Consider the following 19,755-nt stretch of genomic DNA (forward strand, 5'->3'; position numbering starts at 1 on the left):
AATTGCAAATTACAGAAATACGAAGGATTAATTACTTCACAAGAGGGTCAAGCGGAACTCTCCTATACTTGCATGGAACTGAAAACGCCTGAATATTTTCAAATGTCCGCCTTTATTCTAACACCTCTTTAGATAGACTCTAGAAGTTTATAGCTAAAAGAACCATCTTGGTTTTATGATACGTTATGTTTCTGATTTTTCGTGCCATCTCGAGTTTTTTATGCGAATGTTCCTCCTAGGGTACTGAAATATAACGATTGAAGACATAACGAAGCAAAATACAATTCCCTTTCATTAAAGTCCTACAAACTCATAATGATGAGAACCAAACTCATTGTAACATGTCTTTAAAAACTACCCTATATGTGTTATTAAAAGGACCTTACAGCAAAATGAAGGATATAACATTGAAAAGAAACTTCCAATCTTTAACACATCATATTTTCTAAGACGTTACCATCTTGATGAAAATAATACAAAATAAGAGAAATTAAGGACATCTTGATTACAATACTTCATAATTTAATGACTATACTTTACAAATCAACCCCTTGATTGTACACATGACAAGTATCAAACAATAGTTTTTGCTACGCTCAGGAAGAATATTTGCAGTGATTTGTGATCGTTTTCTAATTATAAGATTAAAAGATAAGGAACAACACTGTGTGCTTCGATGGCTACATTATAACTTAATACAATACATCTTATTGCATCTTTCCATCGATCTACTTCGAGGTCATAGGAAACGTTTAAAAATAGCAGTGACACTTCTTTCGGAAGGGCATTTGTTACGGTCAGCATTAAAAACAAAGTTTTGGCAAAAGGGGGCAGTGACAGTAGAAATTCAACATAGAAGGTGCATTCTCTCCTTGCTTAACAGTGCTCTTTGTGCTCCCCCATGCTCCTACATCTCTAATACACATTTAAGCAAAGTTGATACACCAGAAATTTTTCTTTTCTACTTCTTATGTATGTCAACCAACTCTTTCAACAGCTTTTTAAAAAACTTTCCTTTAATCTGCAGAGATAACAAACTTGCAAGACTTCAAACTGTTTCAAAACTACGGACAGCTTCATGAAAGCCAAATCAATGGGGACCAGTAAAAAACTCTCAACTCAAGATATAGGATATAGGATAATATAGACATCCTAAATATCTTGACCTCTTCATAAGGGATTTAAGGAATCAGCCCCCAGGTTTAAATGAAACTATCTGTTGTACAAAAAGAAAACTACAATGATAAAGTATTGAACATGAACTAGTCTGTAACATAATCTACTGAGTTGATACAGGGCTAAGCATTATTCAACAATAGTCAATAAAAATGGAATTAAAAAATCAATAGTATAATTAGATGCCAAAAGCAATGAAATGAAACTAATGAATCAACACTGCTACAAGTTATATTTCGACTTAAGAAGAAGAGACATGTCCCGTCACAATAACTTGTGAGTAAACTCAAAACAAGTCTTCAAGCAAATTAGCTTAAAAACATTTTACTTGACAACACCTGGCAACTTAAACTATACAATATCAAGTTATTTATAGCAGAAATGCATTTTTTGATTGCAAATTCTTTTAAAACCAAGATAGGTGTATAATGTAAAGCAAATTCACAGAAGCTAAAATTGTAGATGGGTTTCAATCTGACTTTATTGTTTGGCAATGTGTGAGGGAATTTTAACAAGGATTTAACAAAACTATGTTAACAGATGGCCTGACAATCATATAAGGGCTATATATCAATAGTTAAGGAAAACAACTGACTCCTCAAACAGTCTGCAGTTGAAAGGTTTTGCCCAACATCAGGATATATATATCAGATCTAATCATGGATTCTTCTGAAATGATTCTCTTCTAGCCCCTTTACAAATTTAATGGCTGGCTTGTTCTTGCTCCAGTATATAACTCTTTGCTTTTTCTTAAGTTTATAACTGCTTCTTCCAAAAGTACTTGAAGGTTTAAGTGCTTGCAAGTATAAGATCTTATTAACATAGCATAAAAAGGAAAATTGTAGATATTATTAGAAAGCTAACAGAGATCGTAAGAAAACTGTTAGGTGCCCTTGTTCTCCAAGCTCTAGCAAAAAATGCTCATAAGATTGCACAGAAGACGCAACTATTAGAAAAAAATCAATTCAGTACTTCCAAAATAAGTCCTTGGAAAGGTTTCAAGTTTATTTGATTGAAGTTCAGTTCTCTGCTAATGATTTCAAACCTTGTATCAATACGAATGATGCCTTTATTTACACCAGGGTTGGATAGGCTTGCTGACTCCTGCTTATTCCCGAAGTTCAAGGCAACTACAAAGCTTTTCTGACCTTCTAGATACCGTTGAAAAATGATAACAGAACCAGTGGCATACCATACTTTTACATTCAGGCTTTGTAGAGAACGTTCCTTCAATCTTAATTCATTCACTTGCTTGAAAATAGTATATGTCTCATTCTTTTTCTTCTGTTCTTCCACATTGGTGACCTGCTTCACTTTAGTATTAGAATACCATGGATTTTTTTTGGAAAAACCTACAAAAAATGTTATTTATTAGGACATCCAGCTAAAACTTATTTTAAATAGAAAATAATCATTCAAATTCTTGGCACTGTGTCTAACTGACATCATAAAATCCACTTACTTATAAGGTCTTGCAAGGAGAGGCGCTCTAGCTTGAAACCACTGCATATATATGCATCTTGAAACCACCAGAACGCATCAATAAAAGCTGCTTGTATATATAGAACACACAATAGTCAGACACACAAAATATTGCTGTCAGTTGAAGTTCTATTTGCTATTTTTTTGTTTGAGTACACAATCAGGTTTTCATTGAGTTGTTTGCTTATCATTTCAAACCACTGCATGGTTTTGTGGATGCTCCTTATAAACAAGGGCAGCTTATAATCGAATAGATATGGTAGCTAGAAACAATGTATGGAAGAGTTTCAAAGACAGAAGCCCTTATGTTTCATCATTTACCAGACACATGAGCCACACAAAGCATCAGATACAGAATATCGCAAATAGAGTATCGTATATATACAAAGTATCCCAGAACCTTAAGATTGTAATCAGAGTCAGAATCTCATACCTCCATTATCAGTATTGTCCCATGCCATTGCCTCTGTAATTACATCTTTCAAGCCTAGTTCATCACCATAATAGAAGACAGGGGTTCCTGGCAATGTAAGCTGCAGCACATTATTAAGCCATACAAGCTCCTTTTGAGTAAACCTCTGACCAAGCCTTTGCTTGAACTCTGGTCCGTCGAAAATCCAACCTGGCCAGCTGAAACTAGGAACAGCCTGAAGGTAATCTGATAAAGTTTTGTTAACAAACACTCCTGGGTTACCTGAGAAAGTACCAGTGAAATGACTGTTCAAAACCAGATCAAGTTCTTTCTCTTTTTCATTTCCATAGTAAACTCGTGTATTTTTACTGTCAGCTATTTCCTCAAGAGCACCCATCAAAAAGCCCCCTCTTGTAGCCACCACTTTGTGAAACTCTTTGAGGACATTGTGCGTTGCCTTCAAATCTAGGGAAGAACAAGAACAAATGAAGTAAAGAAATGTTGTGTGGACACAACAGGAAATGAGTGTGATCTGTGGTCTTGACAGAAAACTTGATACTGAGATTTCCAGTTTTTGAAATATTTTTCACTTAATTGGTGCGTCTATGCATTGAAAATGCTTTAAAGAAAAACAAATATTAATATTGTTGGTAAAACCCAAAGAATAGTTATAACTAACAGGGTATACCTTTATCGTTAACAAATTGAGAAGACGGATTATCACTGTACCGGCCATCAACAACAAGCCTTTGGAAGTTGTTAAGTTTAAATCCTTTAGCACCCCTGTCCATCCAGGCAATCAAGGCTTTCTTGAACTCATCTTTCACTGAACTGGTGTTGTAGTTGAGTGCAGGTTTGTCCTTGTCTACATAAAAGTAGTACGAAAAGTTTGTGCTCGTGTGCATCTGCCAGGCTACTCCGCCAGACATGCTCTGCCAGTTGTTAGTTGTCTTACTCCAATGGTACCACGATCTATACGCGTTGTCTTTTGATGCTGCGCTTCCTTGGAACCAGGGACTACTTGAACTTGTGTAGGTTGGATCCATTTCAAGAACTATGCTAATGCCACGCTCTTTTGCCTTACTAACGAGGTTTCCAAACTCATTTTTGTCTTCATCCTTTGCGAAATTTTGAAATTCTTTATCTGAAACCAGCCCTGATAGAACCAATACTTTGACTCCTATTGATTCCAAATAGGCTAACCGCGTTACAATTCCTTTAAGGTCTCCCTTCCCATCATCACTTGTATCTTGGAAGGATGGCACATGAATCTGATAAAAGGTCTCCGTTTTCCAGAACTCTGTTCTCTGCAATGGTTTTCCACATCTTTTGCTCGTTGCAATCACTACGATCGCGGCTACAAGCATGGCTACGAGAACGAGAGTGAATATGACAACAATAGCAAGCCGACATGGCCGACAAGCTGCTACTTCTTCGTTAGAAGGTGCTTTCAAATCATCCCTTAAAGGGCTTTTGAGCTCCAGTTCTGCTTTGCCATCACTATTTAGTTTTGCAGACATTGTGTTTTAATGCACAGGTCGTCTACCGTTAACAAACTTCTTCCTAGACCAACTTCACCTAAAGCAAGCACAACGTCAGCGAAAGTCTTAAAGGACTGTCACGTGAAGCCATCAACGAGGAGCGACTATAACCCTGCACCTAAAAGATAAGTCCAATGTCCAATCAAAGGTTTGAATGAATTTTAAAGAATTTAGTGCGGTGTGAATTAGAAGGAGGTGTTTGCTTTAATAGAAGGGGACGTTTTTAATATCAGTGGCGGATCCAGACTACCGCCATTACCGCTCGAGCGGTAGTCAGATTATTCAAAAAATTATAGAAATAAGGATCAATTTCATGTTTATCCTACTACTTTAATTAAACCATAGTTGAAAATTGAAAATTTTTTGATCGCGCTGCAAACCAAGCATTTCTTCCTAGAAACATGCCTGAAATTTCCACAGAGACAGAAATATTTTTTAATCCTTATCGCTATGGAAATTGCGGCCAATTGGCCGAGCCACATGTTTGCAAATAAAAGGCTAGCATGGGGGGTTGTTAAATCATGGCTTGCTAGCTAGGGGGGTTGAGTCGGTGTAGAGCGGATTCGAGCTGCACTGAAATACACGATCAGTTTAAACTGTAAGTTTTCACTGATGGCAGGAAAACTGATCGTGTAAACGGCTAAAAACTGATGGTTTTTTCGGCAATCAGTTAAAACTGCCACTGCTTTTTAAAGTTGGACATGTTCAACTTTACAGTCAAAACTGAATGTCAACCATCCTTTGAAAATGATGCAGGCGTTAATCCCTTCTTTATACTCTTATCAATTATTGCGTCATATGCAACTTCATGCGGAGAAATCTATTATTACCTTTTGCCTTTCGAAAAGAAGTGCATTGAGCAATAAGATTTTTTAGCATTTGGGAGGAAAAACCAAGTTTGTGGGATGTTACACCCAGCTCATACAAAGATCGCGATGCAAAAAACAGAAGTTTGAAGAAGTTCCTCCTTTTTCAAAGTGAAGCTCATTCAATAAACTATCATAGGCACCTAACTAAGCCATGGTCAACCAATGACGATTTTTTCTTCCGCTTTGAATCTTTCTTTTTTCGTTGTGAAACTACAGCTTAAACTAATGCCACAACAGCACCTTCCGTGTCGCTGTTCATCGTGAAAATGAAGGAAAATAATGCTAGGTCATCAGTTTTGACTGATCGTGTAAACGGGTAGATCGGTCAGTCAAAACTGACGAAAAAATCTGTGAAGTTGAAACTGATCAGTAAAAACTGATCGTGTATTTCAGCCTTAAACCAATCAAATCAAAAGAAATCACTGCCAACCTGGGGGATGCATACAAATTTTGTTGACAACCAATGAACAACCGAATTGACTACCGCTCAGATGGGGGATTGAGTAGAACTGCCGCTCAACACGACTCAAACGTTCCAGAAAGATGGGGGGATGCCTACATATTCTGCAAGTGGGCAACTGTAATTTCAAAGCCGATGTGACCTATTATTTTGTACAACACACAACTATTCGTAGGAATATATTTCATATATTCTTATGGGGGCCCTGTTTTGTGAATCACCCCTGGGCCCGAGCTGCTTCTCGACGGCCCTGCCTCCCCCTCCTCCCAAAAAAATCTGCTAGTGCTATTTTCACATTCGCTAGCTTACAGGCTTGAGACATAAATGACGGAAACTTCTTTGACATGGTTACAAAAACCACTTTTATGATGCAGCTCTATTTGCATTGCTAAAGAGAATTTGTGAGTGGCTTATTTTCGTCAAATAGGTTAATGCTCAAGATTTGTCGATATCCTTAGTGATCAAACCTATATGGAAGGGTCATATGTTGATTTTACCTACAATTGGTACACCGAACGCATGGTTAAAAGGTCCCTTTGCATGCTGAAATGTGAAACTAATCCTTATTTAAACAAATTATCAAAGTAAGATCAACTCAATTTCAAACAGTTACTGAATCTATAATCTTTCCTCCTTTCACTGGAATGCACTCAAGAACAATCATACCGCATAATATTTTCCTCAAATAAAAATTTTTGAACTGGAATGGCGTATAAGCAGCAAGTTTTATTTGCTCAGGTACAGAAATATATAATACTGGTACGTGCAAATGCTCGTAAAAACATCTTCGCTTCTCTTTTGATTTGACAAACTGGTATACTGTATGAGTAGTCACCATTTTGAAATTTTGTAGTTTCTAGAAAAGTTTTGTAGTTTCTAGAAGTTTTGTAGTTTGTTGTTTCTATGAGACGTCTTTGTGACTTAAATATGTCAAAAGCATGCCCAGGCGGGACTTGTAATTTGCATTTCCATAGAAGATGCTTTTACCTGAGATATTTGTCTCCCAAGTTTTCCTCCCCACTGTATAAATCTTTGATAAAGCTTTGTTTCAACGCTTTACCATTTCACGGAACATCGCTGAAAGTCACTGTTCAGTTAGATGTTGATAGGATTTGAAAAACTACCCGGCTTTGTTCAGTAGAAATACTCAGAGAATTTGCTCAATGCTTTGAAAGTGTTGGGCGTTGTTCAGCGAAATGTTGAGGGTGTTTCAACAGGGTTTTCATTGGTGCCCAGTGTGTGTTTTCAGATTCTTAAACTACGGCTTTCTATTCTACTTTTTGAACCTTTCTATGGAAGGCAATGGGTAGGGTTACGAATGTAACAATCTCATTATCTTTATCAAACAGGCAACCAATAACGTTTGGGTGCAAATCGAAACACTCTCATTTAAAACAAAAGTGACTGTGGCTTCAATGAAAGTCAAACATATTTACTCCTTATCTGCCAGATTGGTTCAAAGTCTTACAATGATCCTAACCATCAAAGAAACAAAGATGACTTCTAAGTAGTTTGTCGAATAATCTGCCCAAGAAAGGTCTTTGCTGGGACCAAAGAACACTGGAGGTTGAAGGGAAAGTATTCTTTGCATTCTTTAAAGTGCTCATCCTAGTAAACAGATAATTATTGTAATGACATAAAATTGATGTCTCTTTTTCACGTCGTTATTATGTTATGTTTTGGGGTTTCCAATAAGTTTTTCATTTATCCAGCGTTACAGTTTGTTCCGAAAACCCCAAGAAAGACATTTGTGAGAATTAGCAGTTCTTTCGGGATATACAGGCTTCTCTTCCTAAAGGATATCGAAGAAAGGGGGGAGCTACGGGTAGAAGTGAGCCCACACAAAGAAACTCTGATAAAATGTTTCAAGTTTGGCCTGTGTAAATCATTCACTGTGATTCAGATATTTGATCAAGATTCTGCTTTTATATCATGCAGAGTTTGACCAAATAAACAGGCACTTATGATATATGATATGTACCACTATCTAAGCCGTAAATTATCAAGGTCAACTGGGACATACTTTTCTCTAACGACTGTGGTAAACCCCATGAAATTCAAAGTCACAACGCTTCTACTCCTTTTCCATTTATTGTTTTCCTTTCAAATATGTTGCTTATCAGAATCATACGATAACAATATGAAGAATACAATATACCTCCGTTTCTAATAGTCTTTAGAAGCTATTAGTTTCTTCGACAATAAACTGGTGTATGGTGTTTTGATCAACTTGTGAAGTTTGTAGAATAGAGCCAGGAAATCGTGTAACAGTAATTACATGTTTTTATAGCTGACAGTATGAAACTCCTAGCAGGGCAATTTTCTTTGTGCATTTCTTAAAGACCCTACAAAATACCATATTTACAACCATGTTGGATAAATTAAAAATCAACTGTTTTTAAAGTACTAATTAGTTTCCCTTTCCGTTTCGGGCAAAGATCCAATACGTCAGTAACTAATTTCCTAAATTCAAAAACGCTTTAAAAAGGATCTACGGTATGTTGTGTTACCATTTTGATCTTGCTGCTTTTGACTAAGGGAGGAAGTAGATTGATAAAATGACGTGTACAAAAACATTATTTGGGTTTACAAGAAATAGCACTCCTACTGTACATTAACGCTGCTTGCTTAAACCCTGCAGTTAGTGTAAAATCTTAATGAAATCCATTAAACAAGCCACCTCAGTGAGAACGCTGGTATCAATACCTAGTGGGAATGGTCTATACCTGAATTTGGAGTTTTTAGTAATACACCAAAGTAAATTATTTTTTTGCTTTAAATCAATTTCTGATTTGTAAGGAAAAAAGCAAAAACAAGGCAAAAGTTGTCTGCGCAGCTACGATTTTTGTATACACAAACTAACAAATGCAATTATTGAATGAAATTACTTGACAACTTGCCATTGACAATTACAACAGAGGCTGAAAACCAAAGCAATTAATAATAGTATTTCATCTGAAATTCATATCGGAGGCACCTCCAAGCTAAGTAATACGACAGCGGGGAAACAGGGTTATTTCAACAAAGGATGTCATCTTCCAATAGTACATGGATACAACAATTCAATTAGACGCTCCGTTTAAAAAGAACTCCATGGGAGATTGTTGTCTTACATGAATGAAAAATCCCGGCTTTTTACAGTTCTTGAACAGCTAGAGAAAACATGTGGGGTTAGGGCATGATACAAAACCTTCCCTACCAATCACAATGCATCAGCAGACAAGATGTTTGTATCCTTGACATGCTGGAAATATCAAAATGTTATTTCAGATTATCTTAAAACGTAATTGATAATAATATTAGGTGGGCAAATCATAGTTATATAAAAATATTGGATCTAATAATCTAAATGTTACTGTCCTTCCTTCAGCGCAGCAATTGTGTTCTTAAGAAGCTGTACTTCAGCCTGAAACAAGAAAATAAATGTCAAACCATCGCACGGTACTGGAATATCTTGATACGATAAACCATAGATGCCTAATCGATGGAAGACCTGTGATATGAAGTCAAAATATGGCTATTAAAAAGATTTCGAGTCATGCGCAAAATATTAATAAAACGTTTCGATTTCAACAATAGTATATATATTAATATTCGCACTTGAAAATTAAATTATTCAACAGGTTCAGAATCTGGATTTTCCATGGAACTTTTTCGAACACAATCTCCACTGCCAACAGCAACTATTCTATGCGACCTTCTTTGAATCGAAAAAATACACTGCCAGATAAAATGTTATAAAACATTGGGCCATCTCTATATAAGATTGCCTACTAAAAGCTTACACGGAAAACCTTGCCAAAGATCGTATAATGCTGTAGACATACCTTAGAGTGTTTCAACTGTAGCTCTGAAAGTTCAACCTTCAAGAAATAGTTAGCATGAATGTAAATATATACAATGGAAAAGCATCTAGCAGTGCATGGTGAAAATACTTTATATCTGATCGTTTTATGGAGAAGATTTCTTGTCATTTACTATATTTTGCTGCGTTTTAGTATCAAGGCAGTCGCATCAAATTGGGAAACATTAGACTTAAGGAGACCGGTCTCTGTCTGCTAATCTTTTTGTCGGGATATCCAAGGGTCACTGGCCCGGTCCCAATGATTATCAAGCGAAGCCTATGAATCCCTCAAAGCATAGACCTATTACGAATTAGAAAAGTTTAAAAAGATTGTTTGTAGAACTTATAGCTAGTTAGGTCACCGGCAAGCTTCCTGCTTAAGAATGGCTATAAGAATCATGGCTGATTTTCTTTGACAAAACATTGACAAATAAACTAAGGATACGATAAACAGACTCACCAAGTTCTTTTTAAAGGCTTGGACCTTATTCTTTCTTAAATCTGTAAGTTCTGAAAAAGGATAAATAGATGGAAAAATTTGCACAACAAGCAATCTTTGAATTTGTTTTTTTAAAAACTTACACACGAGTCTGGAAGAAACCATGGACCACGAGTCTACCAAAAGCATTTACAAAAAATCAGACGAAACCTCTAAACCATGATAAAAAAATTTACCAGGAATCTGGCAAAAAACCACGAGCCATATGTTTGGCTCAAAAGTTTACCATTAGGAAAAATTATAACCTCAACTCTGGCAAAAAACTTCCATCAATAGGCTAGAAAACAAATATGATATGAATCTTGCAAATAAACAACCATGAACCTAGCAAAAACATTCCCATTAATCTGGCAACAAGTTCAATGAATATAGCAAAGATATTTTCATAAATCTAACGAAAAATACAAACCATGAAAATTGCAAGAAACGCATAAAGCAAATCTGACAGATCTTTCCAACTGAGTTCAGATCATTCTCACATACTAATACACCATTCATACCAACATGTATTTTTATAATTAACTTGATTTGATTTTTTTGATTTTTAATTATTTATACAAGGTAATACATTCAGTAATGAACAGATAATGACTGATTTACAATGTGCCCTGTCTAAAAACCTAAGCTAATCAACATACAATTAAATAACAAATATAAACGAAAATTAATATACAAGACATCCTGATAAGAAAAAAAAGGAATACAAGTTTGGTGCTGTACAAGAACTCTCACACCCTTTGATTTTTCAAAGATCATTTCCGCAAATTTTTGGAATTAGCCAGTGAATTAGTGTTGATTAATGATTAGTGCAAAGCCTTAGCTGAAAAAACAGCTGATGCGACTTAACATTTACCAAACCATTCTCATTGCTTAAATGTATCCTCTACAGAGAAAAAACAATGCTTTTAGCTGATGTTATTAGCCGTTACTACAAAGGCAAAATGAACTCCGGCTTACCATGCTTCGCAACTTCGGAAATCGCATCAAACTTCTCTGTTGCCTGCTCCTTTGCTTTCTCTGCCTATTTTCAGATAGAAATGATATACACGTCTTGAAAAATTAGTAATTTCCTTAATAGCAACGACTTGCAATTGTTTATCCAATGACGCACACACTAGAGGCTAGATCGAGGAAATGGCTTAAATCTAGAAAGCATTGTAAGTTCAATACAGAAAACCTATAAGCATATTTTTAGTGCATTTTTGTAAAAAAAACATCTGGCAGAACCCCAATATGAATATATGGACTTCGCATTACTCTCGGCTGTGTCAAGATCAACAACTTTATATGACCCTCTCTAGATCTTAAAAGAGATCCTATAAATATCACCAAATATTTAAACCATAAAAATTTAGTGATTAAAATGGCAAGACTACTGCGATTATACCTCTGCGACGCCTTTGTTTTTAGCTCTTGCTTTGTCAAGGTTTTTATTAGCGTTTTCCAGATTATGTAGGCAGCGCATGCGTCGATACAGCAAATCTTTTGCAGCCTCAGTGTCCCGCATGTGATACCGTAGTAAATCCGACAGCTTTAAATCGGTATCTGACGCTTTTCTGTTCTCGATTTTCTAAGGAAATAAAAATTCAGCATAAAAATCATCTTTGATCCAGTTAGATGCAATGTCATTTAGAAATAGAATCTAGAAAAGTTAGATTATGTTATATAGAGGGGGGACTTAGACTTTCATCGTCAAAAGGCCCTTGCATCCGCATTCCAGAATTGAATTTTGACAATATGGATAAAAAAATTTTCAAAAATTCTGATACAAAATGGGGCTAAACGGACGTGTTCCGCTGAGAACCACATCTTTTGAAATTTAAAAAGATGAGTATGTAGTTAAATAGCCCTTAAGGTTCAGTGAAATCAGAAAATTTACACGGAACTTTTTGGTAACCATTTTTGCACCAAAATTAACAAAACGCATTTTTAAATGAAAACATTCGAGACACTCGGTTTCGTTCCTGCAGCATTTTAAACAAGCGATAAAAAATGGGGGAGATCCACTTTATTCTGTTGCCTTTATATATACTTCGGGTGCTTTTGCAAAAAACATTACGAAAAAAGATGCCTTACTAATCTGGTAAAGTGGTTTTGAAAATCATAGTTAGACATAAAGGAAAACTTCCCAGAATCTGAAATATCTGGCTTGACTGACCACTTAACAAGAACCCGGCAAGATGCCATTTGGCAACGTGTTTCTAATAAAATCACTTATGATAACTCACCCTCAGCTTCTCCATAATTTCACTAGTCTTGTTGAAGATTCTGCCAATAAAATAAAACTATTTGTCCCTTTTTCCAAGAAAAATCAAATTAAAACAATTTATAGAGCGGGGAATAGAGAAACATAGCAAACCAAAATACTCTATGTCTGACATATTTTAAGAGTATAAATGACAGATAATGACTAAAAGTGAACGGAATTTATACCCAAAATTATATTCTATATCTGAACTATATCTTCATAGCAGAAGGTCGGCTGCCAAAAAAGCCTTAAAAGGCAGTGTCAGCAGATAACAGCAATCCTTTCATTTCCATTGCCGGGCTAGCCTACTGATTGTTACAACATTTTGCACTGCTAAAACCGCCGCGAACATCATGGTTAAATTCAGGGTCACGTGCTGGTTTTGTTTTTTACTGAACAAATAAAACATTACCTGTCTAAGTCAGTAGACTCGCTAGTTCCCATTGCTCCGATCGAAGTTGACATTTTGATTAGGATATCAGCCAATTTCTTTTCACTCACAAATAATTTATCACTCTTTAAAGCTGCATCTTTTACCCTAAAATACAATCCAAGCAGATATCATAGCTTGACATAAGGGATCGAGGTGAATGGGGAGGAGGGAATTAGCAGGAATGCAGATATGTAAATGCAAATGTATAATAAGTCATATTAATATTCATTTGTGACATTAAAGATACCTACTTAGTGTAATAATCAAGCTGGCTCTTTTTCTCGTTTTCGAAAAACTCATCGTGATCCTAAAACAAAACGATACGCTAAATGAGAAGAGTACCATGGCCAATCTTTAATAGGCATGTTGTCAAAGTTGAGAATTGTATACAGAACTAAAACTCAAGTTCACTTACTTTTTGACCAGCAAGCAAGACTTTCTCGTCAACACCTTTAACAATACCTTTTGCAAACCCTTTCAGGAAGTCTTTCGCACCTCTGCTTTTCACGCACAACTGCAATCATAAATTCATGATTATAAATGAAGATTCGAGCTGAAAAGACAACCCAAAACAAATACAGGCTATGGTTGATGACTTGAGCAACTTGATTCATCATGCAATGTAAATTAATAGAGACTTAATTGCTGCCTAGGGAGAATCGATCATACAGCTTGTTGTTATTAACCCACCAACCCAATTAAATCATCTTATTTGGTGATGGACGGTTAACTCTTGAATCAAATGATGGAAATGACATTTTCATTTTATTTTTCATTTTGAAACCTTTATACACGAATTCCCTATCAGCTATAATACAAATATAAATAAACTACTTCTATAACAAGTACTTTTTTAATATATATAAAATAAAGATGTTGCTGCTCTACCTAGGGATCGTGTTTTGTTTTGGGAATTTATTAACTTTGTAGGAATCCCTTCAAGTTTCTTTATCAGCCAGTTCATTTCTAAAGACAACCTATTGACCAGGGTGGTCAAACTCAAGGGCAACGGGCCAAAACTAGCTCTGGAAATGATCAAAGAGACTTTTGAAGACTTTATTGCTATTTAGTTTCTATCAAAAGTAATATTGTGGTTTGTCTAACGAAATTAAAAATCAGTTTATAACAGTTGTGTATAGTTCCAAAAAAAAAGCTCACTCTCTTTGGCTGGTGACTCAAATCATGTTATCGTTTGGGCCCATTCTGCGAGTTTGACTCCCATCACTAATATTTTTTTTACCTGCTACAAGATACTACAATGGCTAACAAATGGTAAAGCGTTCAAAAGATGCTACAAACTCAAAAACTTACATCTTCCTTATACTCCAAGAAAACTTTAAAGTTCTGGTCATTGCGTAAAATTGGATGGGCCGCAAGTCGACAAAGAAAGACTTCGTGCATGGCTACAGTTTTCTTGAACGTGGCTAGGTATTCCCTGGAAGCAAATTTGCAACGTCAAAAAACGAGGCTTTCAATCAAAATACAATTGAATTGACTTACAGTCTATCTTGGAGGGGCAACCTCCGCAAAATATGCAATTCATTTGCATAGCTCCAAAAACTGAGATGATACACAGAAGTGCATACATGTCTTCTACATAACCAATGAATTTATTGAAACGACTTAACAAATGTAGAGTTTAAAGACAATTACGCCTCTAGTTCCGCTTTCATCTTCTGAAATTCTTCCTTAGTCATAGTGTTCTCACCTGGCAATAAAGGGTGGATATCAATGAATAACTAATGAGAAAAATCATGAGCAAATGAAGACTAATGTTGACTTTAATTGATAAATACTAATGCTAAGCGCTGGATGTGCCACAGACAGAGCACTACCTACTTGAAACTGTAGAGATAATATTTAACAACTGTTCTGTATCAAACATGCACAATGAAAAACGTACATTTGAAAATGGTTTTGACAAGAATAAAAATAAGGGGGTGAAAATACTTCCAACCTTTTAAGAATGAATGAGGAAAGTAACTGGGACAAGGTTAGCCTGTCTATTAAATAAACAGTCTTTAAGATAAGAAAAATTTGTTGAAAACCAGTCTATAGACTATATATTTATATATATATATATATATATATATATATATATATATATATATATATATATATATATAAATATTCACTAGGTTAAGACCAACAGGAAGAAATATGTTCCACAAGGGTGCTTACTACAAATTGTAAATACTGTACTCTGAATTACTGCATCAGAACAAAGATCTTTCCACTCAGCAAAACAGGTCTATGAAATTATTGGTAACTTCTAAAGCCAGCTCTGGAGATCTTCACAATGGCCAAAATAGTTGTTTTGACTTTCTTTGCTTTAAAACCCTTAATATTCACGTAAGACAGGCATGCAAAAGAACTGACTACATACCCTCACTTAGTTTTTGAAGTTTCTCCCTGCTAGCATCAAAATCAGGTTTTGGAGGTGTAGGTGGAATCTAAAAATTTGTTATGTATTAAAGCCAAAATCTATCCAACATCAAATGTAAGCACATTAGAATAGATATGAAGTAAATATAAACACACAATCATAAATTCATAGAAAAAAAAGATATTATGTATTTGCAATGGAAATGTATTTAAATTTACTTTGCTATTCAATATACTAAGTGTCATCAATTACCTTCATCAATATAATATTACTTAACCTGTTATTGTAGTTTAGTAAACCTCATTAAGAAGTCAGGGTTGCTTACAAAACATCATTTATTAGCTTTGCTTAGGCCTTCAAATTCAAAACACATTATTCTGCTAATGGTACAGAATGTTGAAGAGAAACATTTAGCATTGAAGTACAACAGAAAATGACAATGTGCTTTATTCTGATACAGTGAAAATAAACATTTTACTTGTGGTTCAAAGGGTTTGATTAGAGAACATTTTTAGAAAACATAGTCACAAAATATTTATAATTCAAGAGAAACCTATACTGCTAATAACTGGTTTGACTTACAATACTGTGACAAAAATGTACTTACAATGATTCCTGCATACTCTTCATTTTCAACATATCGATCATGTAACCACACAAATTCTTCATGCTCTCTCACCACAGAGAACTCGGAAGATTGAAAATCAGGGAGAGTTGTCTGAAAAATAGTTTTATTGTTACTAAAAACATGCAATCAAATACTTACTTTGAATAAGAACAGTACCCTTGTTTCACTTGTAACATGATGTTTGCAAAAATAACATGTACATAACAGAAACTTTTATCATCTATCTATTAAGAGCAGTGGCAGATACTTAGCCAAATATTGGGGCAAGCCTATCATTTTCTTTGATAAGATGACATCACATTTGTCCATTGTTTTAAAACAAGCGACCATTGTAATCCAAAATACTTGGGATTAACTGCCCCCTTGGCCTTGTCCAGGTGTCTGGGGCATGGACAATAACCCTCCATTTACTATCATGTCTGAAAAAGTCAGTGCCACTTGGCAGAGCAATAATGGTAGGTGGAAAAAAATTATTGTAACAAACACTACAGTTGACACTTGACAGCTTATGAGAGGTGGCAATACTGTTCTTTTTTCTTTGCTATTTTTGGCAAAATTATCTAATTTCCCATAAACTTGAGTTTATTTGGTTAAAGCATGTCACCATTTCCCTGTTTTTTCTGGACCTAAGTTTTACACAATGCATCATTTAATATAAACACTATATTTCTTTCAAAAACTGGGCAAAGCAAGGCTGGAAGGGTATTATTTTGTCTTTTAATTTTGATATGGCTGATAACCAAAAAGCTACTCCAGATAGATACTAAGTGAGTGGATATAACAATTTGCAAATTTGCAAGAGAGTGTATTAAACCAAACCTTTGTATGCACTGTAAATTTCACTTTGTCTTTTTCACTTAGGGCATCTGATATATCAACAAGTAGTGAGCTGTCAGTTGTGAGATCAACAGTTGTGGACCTCTCCTGTTTCAAAACAATGAAGAGTTACAACAAAATGTTACAAGGAAAATGTTTAACAATTACTGAAGATAAATTTTATCCAAAAATTAAACATTTTGAAATTAAGAAATAAACTGATTTAATTTTTGGAGGAAGTCAGTCAAATGTGCCAATAGCAAATTGGGATGTAGAGAAAGAAGCCAAACATTTAGCAAGCTAAAAAAGATAGTTTTGTTACAGATGGCTACAGTAGAGAGCTTGAGAACTTTAATCTCGTGAAATTATAATGTTCTAAACTAATATTAGAACATCACTAAGAATTTTGCTTGTTCCTTACAATTTAACACCTGATGTTTAAAATAGCCAGTCTCTTCCATTTACTTCTAAGATTCCATTTTCTCTATTCCACTCAAAATTAAGCTGACAAGAGAAGGGTTTTTCACAAAGAAATGGATTTATTAAATCTAAACTAAACGATTATCACTCAGTTTGTCTTATCTGTTTTTTTTTCAATGGAACAGATTCCAGTGAGATATGCTAGAGTGGGATATTGCATACACCACTGTCTTTCCGAATGAACAGGTGGCTACTGAAACTTATTTCTTTTGCCAAATTTGAGCATTAAATACAAATTGCTAATGCATTAAGGAATTACACTGCCTGTCATGAAACATTTGAATCTGTACATGCAATTTATTTTATATTCCCTAAATATTTTTGTTAGTATATGCTGAACTGAACTATGTTAGTATGCCACAATTATAACAGAGAGTTTTTAGCATTGGTTGTCCTTCTTGTGCCCAAAATATGAAACCCTTGATGACAGTCTAAACCCGGGGTGGACAACCTACAGCCTGGGAAGAGAATTTTTGTTGCTAACAAGATGAAAATATCATATTACAAATTTTTCTGATTTGTAAGGGTAATTTTCCAAGGGGTCTTTGATAAAGAAACTATGGAAACCTTCATTTACATGGGACTTTTTTCCATTTTCAAAGCTTCTGATAGTTTCAAACATGGTATCATTGTGTGCCTCGAAATTTCTGCTAAAGAAGGTGAAGAAATCCAAAAATGGATGTTTTCATTTAAAAAACGTCTACCATAACCTTAACATAAATGATAATTGATATCAAATAAGAAAACTGTTTGAATTGTCTCTTTGCAGAGGCAATGAGCGCTTTTTATGCTTTTGGCATTGTTGTGTAGAGAAGATCATTATACCTACGCCACTCTATATAGCAAGGTCAGAAACAATAATAAGTTCCAATAAGAATTCAACAAAAGTCTTGTTCTTTGAAAGTCATGTTTGCACATTTCTTTTCTTTCACATTCACTTTCCTTTCTAGAAATCAAACTGGTTCTTTGCTAACTTTTTTGAATTTGCCAACCATATGTGCAAGCTGAGAAGAAGTATAAACTTTCTCTACCAGTGAAAAGTAGAATGCAATAACTTTGGGCAGGAAGCATTCAGCAGTGTGTTATCAAACAAGTTGACACAATGAGTGGTACATGGGCGGTAGGACACTCATTTCTTAATTGCTTTAATTCTTGCCTGCATGCAAGTATATTTTCCAGACATAGTAGAAGAACTGGCGTGTGATTGTTCTGAATTGATGAATTAATGTAATAATGGCTGCAGATGGGCTTGAAGTGACAGATCTTTGCCCAAAAATTGGATTTTGATCATGTGTTATATATCCTTTCTAAAGAAATCTGACTATTCAAGAAAGTTTGGGGCCCCTCTAACACAAGGGATCCTGAGCACAGTGTCCAATTTGCCTCGTGGTTGATTTTTGGGGCCCTGGTGCAGATATCAAATAACGAAATGACCATTATTTCTGAAACAAGTCTTAACAGTACCTTGGATGGTGCCTCTTCTTGTTCATTAAGAATATTTTGGCCATCATCTTCTTCCTATAACAATCAAACAAATTCCAAATGAGTTAAACAGACAAATCAACAAATTCTTAAAAACAACCTTTGTTTGTTTGACTTAGTAATCCGTAAGTAAAGCCAAGTTTCAAATATAATAGAATAACAGTGAATGGCTAGATCATTAAATATAAGCATATTGGAAATCTTCTTCAGCCAGTGGCGAAGCTAGAGGTCATACAGGCTATGCTAAGCATGACCAAAAAATTTTCCAGAAAATGATCTTTTAATCTATGATAAAATTTCTAGATATTTTAAAAGATGAGGTTTTTCACATTCAAAGTTTAATATATGAATTCAAAATATATGAATTTTTAATATCTGAAAGTTTAAAAAGCAGTTTTTCAATACCTAAAACAATGTTGATTCTACTTGCAGAGACCTCGTACTATACACTTAAACCAAACTAACGTCAAACCAAATATGAATCGTGCATCATGAATGATGCAACTACAGACTTGACAATGTAGTAAACCATTTGCAATGGGCTCCAACATTCAAATTTGTTTATGTATATAAATGCAGAAACGAGGTGGTTAAACCTTTGAAAATTTTCTATAATAGGTAGTCAGAGGAGCAAGGCTATTCTCATATCATCTGAAGGTCGCATTGATAACAACCCTCGGTGTGCGCAGTTATTTTAATTGACCAATTCTTGTATTGCCTTAGCTAGCTGTGGCCTTAGGCCTATTCGTTTTGCGAATCTCGAGATCATTACAAGCAGAAGGTAATATAACAGTACATAACCATGGGATTGCTTTCGTTTTGAGCATTAATCAAATACATACCATCATCTTTGAATCTTTTCCTTGATGCAGCAATCAACCGAAATGAGCAATCACCCTCTGCTCTCCCTGCCTTCCTTTTGCACACCACGGCCTTTAGATGCTTGCTTTTGCCTAGTCCGTGATGAAGCAGTCAGTGCGGTTTGCAAATCTAACACCG

At 35.2% G+C, this 19,755-nt stretch overlaps 2 protein-coding genes across 2 annotated transcripts; both read right to left on the minus strand.

Annotated features, from left to right (window-relative positions):
• Window positions 1-427: 427 nt before the first annotated feature.
• On the minus strand, window positions 428-4,700 carry LOC135687779 (amino acid transporter heavy chain SLC3A1). The gene is made up of 3 exons (XM_065204431.2): window positions 3,759-4,700; window positions 3,092-3,535; window positions 428-2,528 (listed from the first exon to the last, which is right to left on the minus strand). Exons 1-3 carry the CDS (start codon window positions 4,588-4,590, stop codon window positions 2,137-2,139), a joined length of 1,668 nt encoding a protein of 555 aa, XP_065060503.2. The 5' UTR covers window positions 4,591-4,700; the 3' UTR covers window positions 428-2,136.
• A 4,064-nt stretch (window positions 4,701-8,764) lies between these two features.
• Window positions 8,765-19,738, minus strand: LOC135687786 (sorting nexin-6). Its single transcript, XM_065204442.2, has 16 exons — window positions 19,599-19,738; window positions 18,739-18,792; window positions 16,798-16,902; window positions 15,958-16,068; window positions 15,351-15,417; window positions 14,618-14,672; window positions 14,276-14,399; window positions 13,380-13,478; window positions 13,216-13,271; window positions 12,944-13,069; window positions 12,512-12,551; window positions 11,671-11,853; window positions 11,241-11,304; window positions 10,245-10,294; window positions 9,768-9,803; window positions 8,765-9,346 (listed from the first exon to the last, which is right to left on the minus strand). Exons 1-16 carry the CDS (start codon window positions 19,602-19,604, stop codon window positions 9,293-9,295), a joined length of 1,230 nt encoding a protein of 409 aa, XP_065060514.1. The 5' UTR covers window positions 19,605-19,738; the 3' UTR covers window positions 8,765-9,292.
• Between the last annotated feature and the right edge of the window lie 17 nt (window positions 19,739-19,755).

This window comes from Rhopilema esculentum, chromosome 10, assembly GCF_057945365.1.
Source record: "Rhopilema esculentum isolate cy_ngs chromosome 10, ASM5794536v1, whole genome shotgun sequence".
Taxonomy (NCBI): Eukaryota; Metazoa; Cnidaria; class Scyphozoa; order Rhizostomeae; family Rhizostomatidae; genus Rhopilema; species Rhopilema esculentum.